The following is a 14,233-nucleotide window of genomic DNA, read 5'->3' as shown; positions in this document are numbered from 1 at the left end:
AGAAGAGAGATTGAGAGTGAGATAGAGACTTAGGGTTTTTTTTTTTTTTTTTTAAACGACGTCGTTTTACTGTTTGACCGTTGACTTCGGTTCGAACGGTTCAGTTCGGTTTTGACTAGGCCGAAACCGAAAACCGAACCGAACATATCTGGTTCGGCCCGGTTTTTTTTTTCGGTGCGGTTTTTTTTTGGTGCGGTTTTTCCGACTACGGTTTAGTTTTCGGTGCGGTTTTTTTCGGTTTTCGGTTTCGAAGTAACACCCCTACTTCCTACCTCTCAAATTTGGTCAAATTTACCCTTTTTTTTTTTTCTCTCTCCCACAACTTAACGTTAACGGGAGAGGATGGTTAAGTCAAACAGAATTGTTGACTGAAAATAAGTGGCTACAATTACGCCACGTCAGCCGATGAATGGAAGAAATGGACACTCTTGTTTCTCAATCATGCCACTGTCGTAAATAAACGCATTAACTAGGGGCGTATACCAGATATAGACCCACGCCAACCTTATATAAAGCTAGACGCTCTTATATTTCAATGGTGTCACTGCTTCTTCTTCTTCTAAATCCCGTTATTAAAAACGTAGCCACCGCTCCCCCTCGCATTCACGGCCGTCGGGTACGTACTCTCTCCTATTTACTGTCAAGGTTTGAATAATTTTGATCTGATTTGTGGGAAATTGTTTTGAATAATTATTTCTCCTATGAATAATTTTGTTCTGATTTGGGGGAAATTGTTTTGAGTAATTTTGATCTGATTTGGGGGAAATTGTGGTTAATTTGCAGGAAGAACAATCCCTAGATTGCAGGCTAGTGGATCGTTAGGTAATTTTGATAAGACAGAAACCGAGTAATTTTGATCGATGGAGGAGATGAAGAACTCAACAGAGGCAGTACTGGAGAAGGAGTGCAACGACGTCGTTGGCGAATCAACTGAGAAGCGTGCTCTTGTTGAATGCAGTGCTCTTGTTGAATGCATCTCTTTTGTTAGGCGCTACCCCAAACGCATCGGTACCCTCTCTCTCTCACTTGTTACCAAGTCAAACCGTTGGGGTATTTTGTTTATTGGGATTATTGTTTCATGCAGAATCAAAGTTGCAGAAAGATTTGGATATGGTGAAATCTACACTAGAGGATTATGGCATTACCTACCGCATGGATCCGGTATGTGTTATTTGCAAATGCAAAATGTGAATTCAGGATCGTACATATGTTAAGTGCAAGGGATAATATATACCAGTAAATATAATCACGTAGAACCATGAATCTTGTTATCTAGATAAACTGTTGGTTCATATTGTGTATAATTTCACGCATATAAATTTAATGTGGTAGGTGAATTGTGTCGTCGTCCTCAACGTCCTCTGCACAACCAGGGCCAGGGACACGGATCTTATTGAAAAAGCTAGGGTTCTTGTTCGGCTGTTAGCATTAGATGTTCCTGCATCTCAGGTACAGTGGCACATACTAACTTGGTATTGTTTCTTATCTGTGACCTTTGGGCAGAATAAGTTTCTCTTTAGATGTCAATAAGTGAATGTAGTCACGTTAGTAAATCTGGTTTCGGTTTATGCTGAATTTCTTGACTTGAGTTTAAAATATAACGAGTATTTCCAACTGAATTGAAAACTTTTCAGTTAATGTTCTGAATAGTGTGTGCAACGTTCTAATTTCAGGCAATAACAATACTGAAGGGAAGAAACTGGGAAGTCATGAAGTTGGGGTATCAAAAAGATGGGCTTTGCTCACAATATGGAACCAAAGAGCATGTAGGTGTTGCATATTCTTTCTTCCACCTTTTATTTGCATTCGATATTATTCTTGATTTCAAGTTATTTAACTCTTCACCAATGTGGCTATAATTGACCTTTTAGTTTCTGGAGTACTGTATAAAATCCACACAAGAATTCAACGCTGGGTTGAACAGATCTATGGAGGAGATGAAGAACTTAACAGAGGCAGTGGAGAAGAAGCACAACGATGACGTCGTTTGCGGATCGACTCAGAATTTTGGCCATTGTTTGATGGATGAAGATGAAGACAGTGTTAATTTTGAATATGTTTCTTTCACTAGGGGCTACCACAAAAGCATCGGTACCTTCTCTCTATGTCTCTCAAAACGACAGCACTTTGTTTTCACTTGTTACTAACTGAAACCCTAGACCGGATTTTAATTTCTTTGTATGTTGTAAAATCTCTTTGTGAAACTTAGGTCTGTATTTCTTTGTTGGATTATTGTTTCATGCAGAATCAAGGTTGCAGGAATATTTGCCTATGGTGAAATCTACACTAGAGGATTATGGCATTGGATACATAATGAAACCGGTATGTGTTATTTATAAATGCAAAATGTGATTTCAGGATCGTACGAAACCTTTTTTTTTCTATTGTGAAAATTGGATCGAATATCGGGATACTACCAGTAAATATAAATTACATACAACCTTGATCGAAAAACAGGACGTTTGGTTCTTATTGTGTATATGATTTCATGCATATAAATTTAATGTTGTAGGAGGTATGTATCATCGCCCTCTACACAAAGAGGACCAGGGACGCGGATCTTATTGGAAAAGCTAAGGATATTCTTCGGCTTCTCACATTAGCTGTTGTTGCACCTATGGTACAGATTGCACTAACTTGATATTGTTTCTTATCAGTGACCTTTGAGCAAAATAAGCTTGTTTAATAACATTGGTTGTCGGGTGAATAGTAGTCACGTTAACATTTAGTAAATCTGGTATCAGGTTAAAATTTGATTAGCATTTCCAACTGATTTTGAAAGTTACATTTCGCTTAATGTTCTGATGAATGGTGTGAGCAATGTTATAATTTCAGGCTGTAACAATACTGAATGGAAGGAACTGGGAGGTTGTGAGGTTGGGGTATCAAGAAGGTGGGCTTTGCTCACAATTTGGAATCAACAAGGTAGGTGTTGCATATTGTTTCTTCCCCTTTTCATTTAATTACCAAAAAATAGAAAGTTTCATTCAATGTATTTTTTTTTTAAATCAAGTTATGTAACTCTTCACCAATGCTTCACCTACTGTAATTAAACTTGGTGATGAAAGATCTGTTTGATATCATGTTAGGAAACAAACACTTTTTGATTTTCCGATCTCTGATGTTGTGTGCAGGAACAATTTTATGAACGGCTGAAACTCCTCCCTGTCCTAAAGGTGGGTGCATAATCTAGATCATGTTTTCCTCATCTTCCAAGTTGAAATAGTGTTATTTATAGTAATAGGAAACATTAAGTGTACTTGGAAGGAAAATATCTATCTGTAGCTTCACATTTGTTTTGCCCGTTATTTCTCTAACTTGTGTTATTTTTGGCCGGTGTGCAGGAAATTGGAGTTGTGCTGTTTTGTAATATACAAATAGTCCAAATATTTGTAAGCATATGAGTTTTGTATTATGCATTTCTACTTCCAGTCAAGTTCCAACCAAATGATGAAGTGAGAGTTCTGTATATATTACTTATTTTCAACTTTCCAATCTATTTATAGGGACACATTCTTGTTGTTCTGGGTCCAACCAGTTGCATAAAGGCGATACGGAAGTATGCTAAAGATTGCATCGTCCATGGAATTCCTCCTGCTTCTCGTATCAAATTTGTCAAGGAGTGTAGAGCTCGGTATGAAATGCGGAAGCGTCGAGAGGCTTTAAATGACTATTGTCTGGCAAGAGATAGGGTAAAGAGGGAGATCAAGAGGCCTATTAGATTCCAATAAAAATAGAGCTGTTAGCCTTGGAAAGTTGATTCCAGTTACTTAGATTAGCTGAACTGGAGTTTCTATATTTAATGTTTCAGATTCTCAGTATGGAGGAAATTATATGTAAGCTTTCAGTACACTTTTTATCAGTCTTAAAAACATGGGAATCCTGATCTCCATTACGTATTTGATAAAATCTTTTTACTTTGATTATTTGTCTTTGGTGTTCATTCCGCCATGGCCCAAACGAAAGTAAAAAGACCTCTAGCTCATAGTTCAATTGGACATGTTGTCAGCAACATGTCTTAGTTAACGTCTAATTCTGTAGCTCCCTGGCCATAGCATAAACGGCCCCGACTTCTCGAAATATACGTATATAGGCACGACCAACTACTAGCTAGCTGTATTCGAAAAAAACTACTAGGTAGCCAATAGCGATGAATCTAGCGTCAACTTTGCACCAAAGGCTCTGAAGCATGCATTTGCTCTATGCTATATGTCACATCGTTGTTAATTAGTATACACAAATATCAGAATCCTAATGAACTTTGGGGAACAAAATGAGGCCAGGAATGAGGGCCTCTCTAGATCCTCCCTCCAAGTATATATACGTACATATATGTTAAGAGTACTTAGAATGTTAGAAATTATAAAGACATAGAGAAATTGAATCATCCATGACCAATACATCGTAACCCTGATAGGAAGAGTTTTCCTTGTAACAGGCACAAGAGGATTCGTTCAGTTGATTCAAAATTGATATCAAATTGTATCAAACGACGTAGTTTCGTTGCTACCATGCTGTTACCACGAAACGACGTCGCGCTCTCCACCTTGCACAAAAACGACGTCGCATGACTGCCTCTTATAAAGCTCAGTGGTTTCACACCGTTTGAAGCGTGACTCATTTCTCTCTCTCTCCTCTGTTTTTAGCGGGAAAAACCAGAGGTACTCTCTCAACCTCTCTTTGATTTTTGCTTCAATTTCAGTTTTCTCCTTCATATTCTGAGCAGCCGAACAGATCCAGAAGCTCCGACGAGCTCAGAAGACGGTGAATCTCCTACTCTCTGTTCGGCCGCTGAGAAGCTGAACGGCGTCGTTTCAGTTTCCGGCGGAAATTTGAACCGATCAGCTCGGAAATCCGACTCTATTTTGAAGTTTCGAACAGTTCGTGTGTGGATTTTCGCGTTTAAATTTTTGAATTTCGAATTTGCAGGTTTTGATTAGAAATGGCGAGCGTCACAGCTTGCGTTCGGTTCAGGCCTTTGAGCTCCATAGAGAGAAGAGATCACGGTGATTCGGTCTGCGTTCGCCGCAAAGATTCGTATAGTTTCGTCATCGAGGTTTTCTCCTTCTCTCTAATTTCAGGACTGATTGTTGGATTAGTTCATGTAGTTTGCATTTGGTAATTGATTCTATTTTATTTTTAATTTTTCAATGTTTTTTTTTTTTGTATTTTTTATTAATGGTAGGATGAGAAGGAAGAAGAGTTTACGTTTTTCTTTGATAAGGTGTTTTACGAAAACTCGGAGCAAGCTCAGGTCTATGAATTTCTAGCTCTTCCCGTGGTGAAAGGTATATCTGAATGTGGAACTGTTCAGCTCTTAGTTATGTGATGTCATTTGTTTATTTGCTGTTTCATTTTACTAATTTGAGAATGTCCTAGTTTATTGTATTAATTTGATTATGATCTGATCTTTATGCTATTTATGTTGGTGATGATGATCCAGCTGCTGTTGATGGTATCAACAGCACAATCATAACTTATGGACAGATTGGAGCTGGGAAAACTTATTGTATGGAGGTAATTAATGTTTTGGAGTTGCTAGTTTGTATTTGTTCAGTTAATACAGCTCATATATGGTGATGCTTGTACTTTTGGTGTAGGGGATGGTATGCAATGAGCTGGAGGGTGGATTAGCGCCCAGAGCAGTTCATGGACTGTTTGATTGCATCTAGTCTTCTGAAGGAACAGTGAAGTACTCGATCAAATTGTCAATGGTATTGATACAACTACCTTTCACTGGAGTCTATAATTTGGTTGCAATGTCTCTATAAGCATCTCTATAAGCATTTAAGTTTATCTATCTGTTTGTTGCTCTTGCAGGTGGAGATCTACATGGAAAACATAAGGCATGTAGAACTGGAATGACTCGGTTACATTATCCTTTGAGACATAGACTGTATGTTGAATATAATGACACTAATGTTAACTGTACTTCTTACACAGGGATCTCCTTGATTTTTCAAAAGACAACATACAGATCAAGGAGAGTAAAGAGGATGGCATAGTGTTAAATGGAGTGACAGAGGTCTCCTTATATTTGAAATGATTTCTAATCTCTCTTGTCCACTGTGGCTGTCCGTTACTATATAGTTTACATGATATGCCTAGACAAGCTGTTAGCTTATGGCTTTATGCTGTCAATATTTCATTGCCTTAAGTACCCCATTTCACTAGCTCATTTCTACCAACATGATAGTGTGTACATTCAATAGCTCTTCTGATGCTTGTCTTGTTCCGCATGTCCATTGTAAATATTAGTCTTTGGTGCAGGATTTGTTATATAATATATAAAAAAATTGAATCATCCTGGCCATGCATCAAAATTTAGAACTTTTGCTTATTGAAACCCCCTGTATTCAAACTAGTAACTAGGATGGATATAACTTGGGTTCGTATTATGTATAATGTTGATTTATTCTGCAATACAGTCGTAATATGCTCTTGCACTAAGAAGTTTTCTTTTCTGTTTCCTTCCCCAGATCTCTCTATCAAATCCTGCAGAAGCATTTCAGACCTTATCTAAGATAACATATACTTCAAATTCTGTTTCAGTGTATGGTTTATGTTTACGTTCTAATTTTGATGTTTAACATCCAGAGGGGGATAGCTAAAAGAACTGTTGGAGAGACCCGTATCCTTCTTTTCTTTTCTGGTTATTTCTTAATTTCACAGCATAATGACAGCAATCTTTTGCCTAGACAAATTTGTTCACTTTTTGTTATGGTGTTTGAAATTCATTCCTTAACAACTGTATAGAGATGAATATGTCCAGCAGCAGAAGTCATTGCATTTACCTATTCACAGTTCAGCAAGAATCAAAAAATGAGAATGTTTATATTTTTGACACTGGTTTTATAATTTTGATGTGCAAATCTTGAAAATTCTGAACCTGTGGACAGGTTGAAAGCTGGAAGATTGATCCTTGTTGACTTAGCTGGTTCTGAGAAAGAAGAGAAAACTGGAGCTGAGGGAAAATTTCTTGAAGAAGCCAACGCCATCAACAAATCCCTCTCAGCCCTTGAAAATGTGATTAATGCTCTCACATGTGGAACATCAGGCCAAGCAAATCATATTCAATATGGTGATTCCAAACTCACTCAGATTTTACAAGAAGCACTGGTTAGTTTTCCCTTTGATACCTCTCACCATGATCAATTTATATTAAGATTGACTTAGATTACGTCTCTTCATATCGCAGGGTGGGAACTCCCGTACTGCATTGTTGTGCTGTTGCTCACCGAGCCCTTCAAATGCATCAGAGAGTTTATCCACTCTTCGTTTTGGAATGAGGTACATTTGTCAATATCCCATAATATCTTCACAACAACACAGAGATTGTTCTTAAAAAGAGCATTGCGTCAGTTACTTGTCTATGTTGTTGCAGATTCATGGCTTCTCTAGACACGGTTCCCACCTTTGAGCCCATTTTCATTCAGTTTCCCGAGCAAAACTACTCACTCTGTGATTTTACAAGCCACAGACACAGTGGATACCATCAAGGCAAAATACAATAGTGAGTATGCTTACCATACAAATCATTTGGGCCCTCAGCACACATTTAAGTACCAGGGCAGATTATTGACCATCCATGATGATCTTAAGAAGTTGCCAAGGAATTCTCTCCTTTATGTGGTTGATTGCACTACCGATGTCAACCGTTCCAAAACGCCTGCAATGGATAATGAGGAGCTGCTCTCTCCCCGCATATTAAACAATACTGATGATGACCGTTTTGAGTTGCGTGCGGTGGATAGTGACGATAGTGAGGAGCTGCTCCCTACCCCAAAATCATACAACAGTGATGTTGACTATTCCGAGTTGTCTGCTACGGATATCGGTAAAGACGGAAAGAAAATGTTGAGTGCTGTGCGCAAATTTATCACTCATTTCAGGAAATCCAACCGAAAACCATACAACACAAGGCAAAGAAGACGAGAAGCAGCGGAATATGCCACCTCTATTACATGCAGTTGTTGGACTTCCTTTGTCCATTCGCTTTTGCTTCATTTGGCAATCCACAATAACTGCCCTTTTAAGTTGCCACAGATGGATACCGAAAAAGACCGAGAGGAAACCTATGATGTTTTGGTCAAGTTCTTCACTGATTTCAGGATGTCGGCGTTTGCAGAATCCAGCAAAACAAGATCTCTGTCAGCAGAATATCCCCTTTGCTGTTGTTGGACTTCTGTGGTGCATTCCATGTTGCTTCACTTGGCAATCGACAATGATAAGTCATTGAAAGGTTTCAGAAGCTGCTCTCTGATTAATTTGTTAGTCTCATCATCCCACGCCTAGAACAACTAGTTCTATCAGCGGTTTTGTTACGATCACGACTTTGGCATCACGAAAAAGACTGCTCCTGTGCTTCTTTTATGATGCTAACTTGGATTTTCTATGATGAATTGTTGTAAGTGTCATATATTGGTGATTCAATCTTTGACATTTTCTCTACTATTCCCTCTATCATCTTAATTGCTAAGACATTAATTTGTAGTATATTTGAATTATATCATTTCACTGTAGCTCATTCTTTCCCCCATATTCATTATGATTGTGTCACTTTCCATTATTCATAATATGAAAGTGTTGTGCATACTGCATAGACAATTGCTTTACATGATTTATCCTGAATTGGTGCTAGAGTTGTCCCTATTTGCATCTTCGGGTTTGGAGTGGATTGAGTGGGATTGCAGGGTGTGGTCAAATTGGGTTTTGATCATGTGGGCATGGATTTGCTGGGTTTGTTCAAGGCTGGGAGTGAAAGAACTAAGTAGTGATTGGTTGGTGTTTAGTCGGGCTTGAGTTTGAGTTTTGAGTTTGGCTGAGTTTGAATTTGAATTTTGAGGGCGATGAGGTCTGGTTGTGACCATACTTTGGTCGATTGAAGTATAGAGCTCAAAAGATACGACGTTGTTTTAGAGAATAGATCAGAAAACAGGGGTGGTTTTGCAAATATTTACCCAAAACCCCATCTTATATAAACACAACCATAGCCCCTTAGGCCTAGTTTGGTATAGCTTCGTTTTTAAGAAAATCAGTTTCTATCCGAACTTTTAGATTTTATAGTGTTTGGTAAATGAAAGAAAAATAGCTTTTTTAAAAAATTTAAAAAATTACAGGTCACTGGCAACAGCTTTTATAAGCCACATGAATGTTACTTTTAAAAGCAGCTGTTACTAAAAACATTAAAAAAAAAAATTTATCTTGGCAATACTTTTAAAATTAATATTTACTAAACACAAAATTGTTTTAATACACAGCTGATTATTTTCAGAGTACACCAGCAATAGTTTTTTTTAAAGTCATAGCAATACCAAACTAGCCATAAATCACCCATCTCAGTTCAGTTTGCAACTCCAAGCCAAATCTCATGTTGTCAGGGATGCTGTTTCTGCGACCATCTCTTTTCTATGTTCAGTTTAGTGGTTTGTAGACTGCATGCAGTGTATCTCTGTGTGTGTTTGTGGAAGTTTTGAGTGGTGTCAGAAAGCACATATCGAAGGCTTGTGAGTGATTTAATTGAAAACCCATGCGCTCAATGCTTGTGCAATATAGAAATTGTATTATCATTCTTGATATTGAATATCCTCTTGGTAAATTAATTATGGGTAAAGTTTCGATGTTGAGGATGCTTTGAGCCTTTGCTAGAATGATGAACATGACCTAAAGTTTGAATCTTTAATAAGATGGATGGACAAGGCTTTGGTAAAGTTTGAATCTTTATTAAGATTAATGAAAGATTGATGAACTTGGGTATGCTAAGTTTTGAATATTTGGTTTTTTTTATTTGAACATGGGTTTGATAAAATTTTGCCCCAGACTGAATTGAATCAGAAACAAGAAGTTGACACAGGTATCTTGCTGAAGCTAGAAAACCGAACATTGGGACACCATTCCATCAAGTATTTGAATCCTCTCAAAAAGTACTTTATAAAGGTCATCCTATTTTGGTTCTTCTAAACAACTTGGAATTTAGGAAACATTTTCCTTTACTGGGTTATGTTACAACTATTAAGTGACAGGTATTATGTTCTCCTACAATAGTATGATCTTTGGAGTTCCAACATAATCTGGGCAGTGTAGCCTTTGGAGAATGTGATTCTTTGTGTTGTCTTGATATGGTTTGTTTCCCGTACAAGTTACAGCTGCCAATGTGGGAGTATTTTGACAATCTAATTAACATAGATTTTTGTTTTTGTTGTTCGTCTCTGCGCCTCTATGAAATTAATCAATGTTATCAAATCTCGCTGATGTTTTGTAAATGATTCTCAGTCATTATGCCATAGAAAAAAGAAAGAAAAATGAGGTGACTTTAAACTGCAGTCAATGCCTCAGGATAATATGTTCTGAGGCCATGATAAATTTTAGGGTATTATTTAGTTTGCACGAGTCACTTAGGTTCTGTTTGGTAGGTGAAAAAACATTAGATATAGAAAAAAAAAAAAAAAGGTAATGTTTTTAATCGTTGGCCTGTAAGCTATGCTAAGAAGAAGACTTCTGTCTACATACTACAATATAGCTGGTTAATAGAGTATAAGAAGCCAAAGCTAGAACTATCCCTCTCTAGGGTTATTTTAGTGATAGGTTCTATAGAAACTGGACGATCTTAACAGAAATACTTAGACTCCAAGGTTTAATGATCTTTCCAAATGAAGGATTCAAATTTATCAATCTGGATTGTGTAGTAATGTACAGATTTGAAGTTTATAATGTCGGACAATAAGTAGCCAATGCAGAATAGCTCAGGACAATATTGGTTTAGTTTTTTATAATGTAGTTATGTTGGCTTGAACTTCCTTCTTTGATATGTTCCCCATGCCTGACTCGCCTTCTTCTTCTTTTTTTATCTCTCTTTTGCCTTTTCTCATTTTCATTCTTTCATTATGTGAACTTTTACGAAGCTTAACAGCTCGACAAGTACAAGAAGCAATATCTAATCTGCCAGTTGCAACTGACAATGATGACAGAGATGAATCAGCTTCCCTGGAAGAGGAAACTAAAACAACGTATGAAGAACATAATGAGGAAGAGTCTGATCCATTTGGGCTTGATGCAATTTTTACTCAGAGATTTGCTACGGTGAGAGAGTGAGTGAGTGAAGAAGAAGAAGAAGAAGAAGAAGAAGAAGAAGAAGAAAAGACAAAGAAATGTTGAAGTACTACAAGGGTTCTCTGGGCCTCCCCGTCGGGTATGGGCCGGGTTGGGTATTTGAATCCAATGCAGTATGCATCTCTGACTTAATCAAACAAATTCTCAAACTCTCAAGAAAAGGAAAAAAAAAATTAGTCAAATCATAATAAAAACATCTCGCCCAATACCATAGACCAGCATTATGAAAGTAAAAAGTTTTCTTTGTTTGTAAATAAATAAATATTCTAACAAAATGTATCCAATCGTCATATCCAAAACATAAAACCAGTGTTGTGACAAAGATTTTGGAACAAAAACTTGGACTTAAGTCATCTTCACCTCTTGACCGAAAAAAAAAGAAAAAAAAAAGTCATCTTCACCTCGAGTCATATACCTAGTCGGCTAGTCATATTAATATTAGTCATCCTTGCTAAATCCCAATCAGTCTTCCTTAATTGCCAATGTTTTTTGGGTTTTAGTTTTCCCAAGTCCCAACCACTCCTGGATTCCTAGCTGAACACGGATTTGTTAGTTGATCTTTCTATATATACGTATCATCTGCAACCAGAACGCATCCCACTCCCAATTACTAAAATCATTCTGCAAACATGAATCGTGCTACCAAAAGAATCCGCACTACCCCCCAGCCACTACCATCAAATTTATTGGTAGATCGATAAACTACCAGACATTTTATTGGTTGAAGTCCTCTGCCGACTTCCTCACAACAAAGCAGTCTCTCAATGCAAGCTCGTCTCCAAACGTTGGTGCACTCTCCTCTCTGATTCTTATTTTGTTGGCCGTTTTTTACGCGTCCAACGTGATCAACAAAATCCCCTTCTATATGCTTATGCTATGATTCCAAATCGCGGTACAAGTTTACAAACTTCAGTCCTCACCATGTCGTCCCAGCCTCCTTATCCGGTGGATGACAAAAGAACAAACATTTATTCTATCCTTCCTTGTTTTTATGATCGATTTTATGCCTACAAAGGAGATGAGCTAGCAGTGGCAGGGACCTATAACGACTTGGTCTTGTGCTCCCCAACTAAACGCTCTCAATGTGATTACTACATATGCAATACCTATACCAAGGAATGGGTGCGTCTTCCTCCCACTCCTCGTGTCGTCGAGGCCAAGTGTGTACCAGTGGGATTGATTTGGGATCCCTACTACAGTCTTAGGGAAGACGATACTTGTAGCCACAGCTCTATCATCAAGGCTAATGCCGAGTATAGGTGCAAGGTTGTGCGATTACTTCCCAACAATAACAATGGCTTTTCTGTGGAAATCTATTCTTCTGAGACAGGTGAATGGAGAGAGTATCAGTTGTCGAAGGTACTAAGATCACAAAAAAACGACATTTCTTTTTATGTTATTCGTAGGTGTACAGGCGTTGCTTGCAACGGGAAGTTATACTGGTGGAATGATCATGGCTTTGTTTTTGAGTTGGATCCGTTCAACATTAGAAGTACTGACAACAACATTATTGATTCATGTCGTTTCATTGGTGCTCCCGCCCTAGACATATTCAAAGCAGAGTTTAGACATATAGGAGTGTGTCAAGGGCGTCTGCGGATGTGCTTGTCTATGTTAAGTGTTTCTGATCCAGTTATGATATGGGAATTGAAAGAAAATCAAGTGGATGGAAAATCAGAATGGTGTCTGATATGCGACGGAGTTTCTCTGTCCCAGATGAAACAACCTTTACTTTATGATCGAGAGAAACCTTGCATTCCGCAAGTGGTAGGTTTTCACCCTGGTGATGGAGATATCTTGTATTTTCAATTCCCTAATAACACAGTCAAGTGCGATTTTCGTGAAAAGACTTTAGAGATAGCAGCAAAAAAACGATTTTATGAATTCGGATTGAGTTATACATTTTACCAGTCTCACCGGGAAAGTTACCCATTTGTGTTCCCATGGTGGCCAACGCCAATTCAGAAAAGGCTACACTATTGTGAGAACTACAATGTCACTGTGACCGGGAAATACAACCGCACTATTAGGCTAGGTTTCTTGACTACTCTTAAACAATTGAAAATTTTGCTTGGGGAGGATGAATTATATTTCAATGAGCTGCTTCTAGAAAAAGAAGATGATGATATGCAGCTTAGGCTCCTCGGAATCGGGGAGGGTTCTGAGATTCACGTTGCTGGAGATTGTTTGAGAAAGCCTGCTCGGAGGAAGAGGAAGAGAAGAGGATAGCTCAAGGTTGAGCGTGACATAATTGGGAAAATTTTGCACGATCTACTTCAATTGGAAAAGAAATAAGCATTATGGTTTGATGAAGCGTCTGGAGACTCGGCTGCTATGAAGTTTGATGTAGCAACAAGTTGATTCCAATTACTAAACTAATTTTACATAACCTCTAGTTGTCCGGGTTCCTGTTGTGGTTGCATCTAAGGTTAATTCTGGATGCTAGTTACAATCTCAAAAATTTGATCAAAGTTCAATTGAACCGACTATGGAAAACACATGTAGTCTGGGAACTGTCTGTGGCTACTTTATCTACTTCGAAATGTAGTCTGTGACTGACTGACTGTTCAAAAACTTGTGATCTTTGGTTTTTATGTTCATGCATGTATATAAGATAAAGCTATTGAGGCTTTCGGAGTTATTTGGTGGTATGATGCAGAATCAAGTCGAAACGAATGTAGTTCATTTCATCAACTTAGAAATAACACCAGAGGACAGATCGCTTTGTTTTTGTTTTTGGTTTGTTTCAAACGTGTTTTGAGTGTGTAATGTTGATTGTGGAAGTGTGATTGTTGTAAATGAAATGATGTCTGCAATTCTGCATTTGCAGATCTCAAGTATCTGCAACCTATTTTTCATTGCAACCACAATCCATTCATCAATGGATCCCGCAAAGCAATTATCTAGAAAAAAGCAAGCCCTGAATGGAACCATTCAACTGCTAAGCCTGTATGACGTACCGAACTGACAAAACTAGCAAATAGGGATGAATCTATGCAGTGTGTCACATCGCAATTAACAGACACAAATATCAGAATCCTACGGTTGGGGTACGAAAAGAGCTAAAAAAATGATATAATTCAAGCATACTACTAAAGTACCTAAGATGTTAGCAATTATAAAG

General features: G+C 37.9%; 1 protein-coding gene and 1 pseudogene across 1 annotated transcript; both read left to right on the top strand.

The window, feature by feature from the left end:
• The first annotated feature begins 556 nt into the window (after positions 1-556).
• Positions 557-3,922, top strand: LOC101315157. Its single transcript, XM_004302038.1, has 12 exons — positions 557-616; positions 784-1,008; positions 1,085-1,161; positions 1,333-1,449; positions 1,674-1,766; positions 1,872-2,091; positions 2,246-2,322; positions 2,513-2,620; positions 2,836-2,925; positions 3,135-3,176; positions 3,345-3,392; positions 3,507-3,922. The coding sequence occupies exons 2-12, from the start codon at positions 861-863 to the stop codon at positions 3,729-3,731; spliced, it is 1,245 nt and encodes a 414-aa protein (XP_004302086.1). The 5' UTR covers positions 557-616; positions 784-860; the 3' UTR covers positions 3,732-3,922.
• A 1,020-nt stretch (positions 3,923-4,942) lies between these two features.
• On the top strand, positions 4,943-11,091 carry LOC101292819 (annotated as a pseudogene).
• Positions 11,092-14,233: the final 3,142 nt, after the last annotated feature.

The sequence above is a fragment of the Fragaria vesca genome, linkage group LG6 (genome assembly GCF_000184155.1).
Source record: "Fragaria vesca subsp. vesca linkage group LG6, FraVesHawaii_1.0, whole genome shotgun sequence".
NCBI lineage: Eukaryota > Viridiplantae > Streptophyta > Magnoliopsida > Rosales > Rosaceae > Fragaria > Fragaria vesca.
This window is presented reverse-complemented; position numbering and strand designations above follow the sequence as displayed.

What these genes read in the sequence shown, in the direction of transcription:
- LOC101315157 (XM_004302038.1), top strand. Translation starts at nt 861, where the DNA reads ATGGAGGAGATGAAGAACTCAACAGAGGCAGTACTGGAGAAGGAGTGC. An exon ending in GCGCTACCCCAAACGCATCG is followed by an intron (nt 1,009 to 1,084) that starts GTACCCTCTCTC and finishes TGTTTCATGCAG; the next exon opens with AATCAAAGTTGCAGAAAGAT. An exon ending in TAGCTGTTGTTGCACCTATG is followed by an intron (nt 2,621 to 2,835) that starts GTACAGATTGCA and finishes TTATAATTTCAG; the next exon opens with GCTGTAACAATACTGAATGG.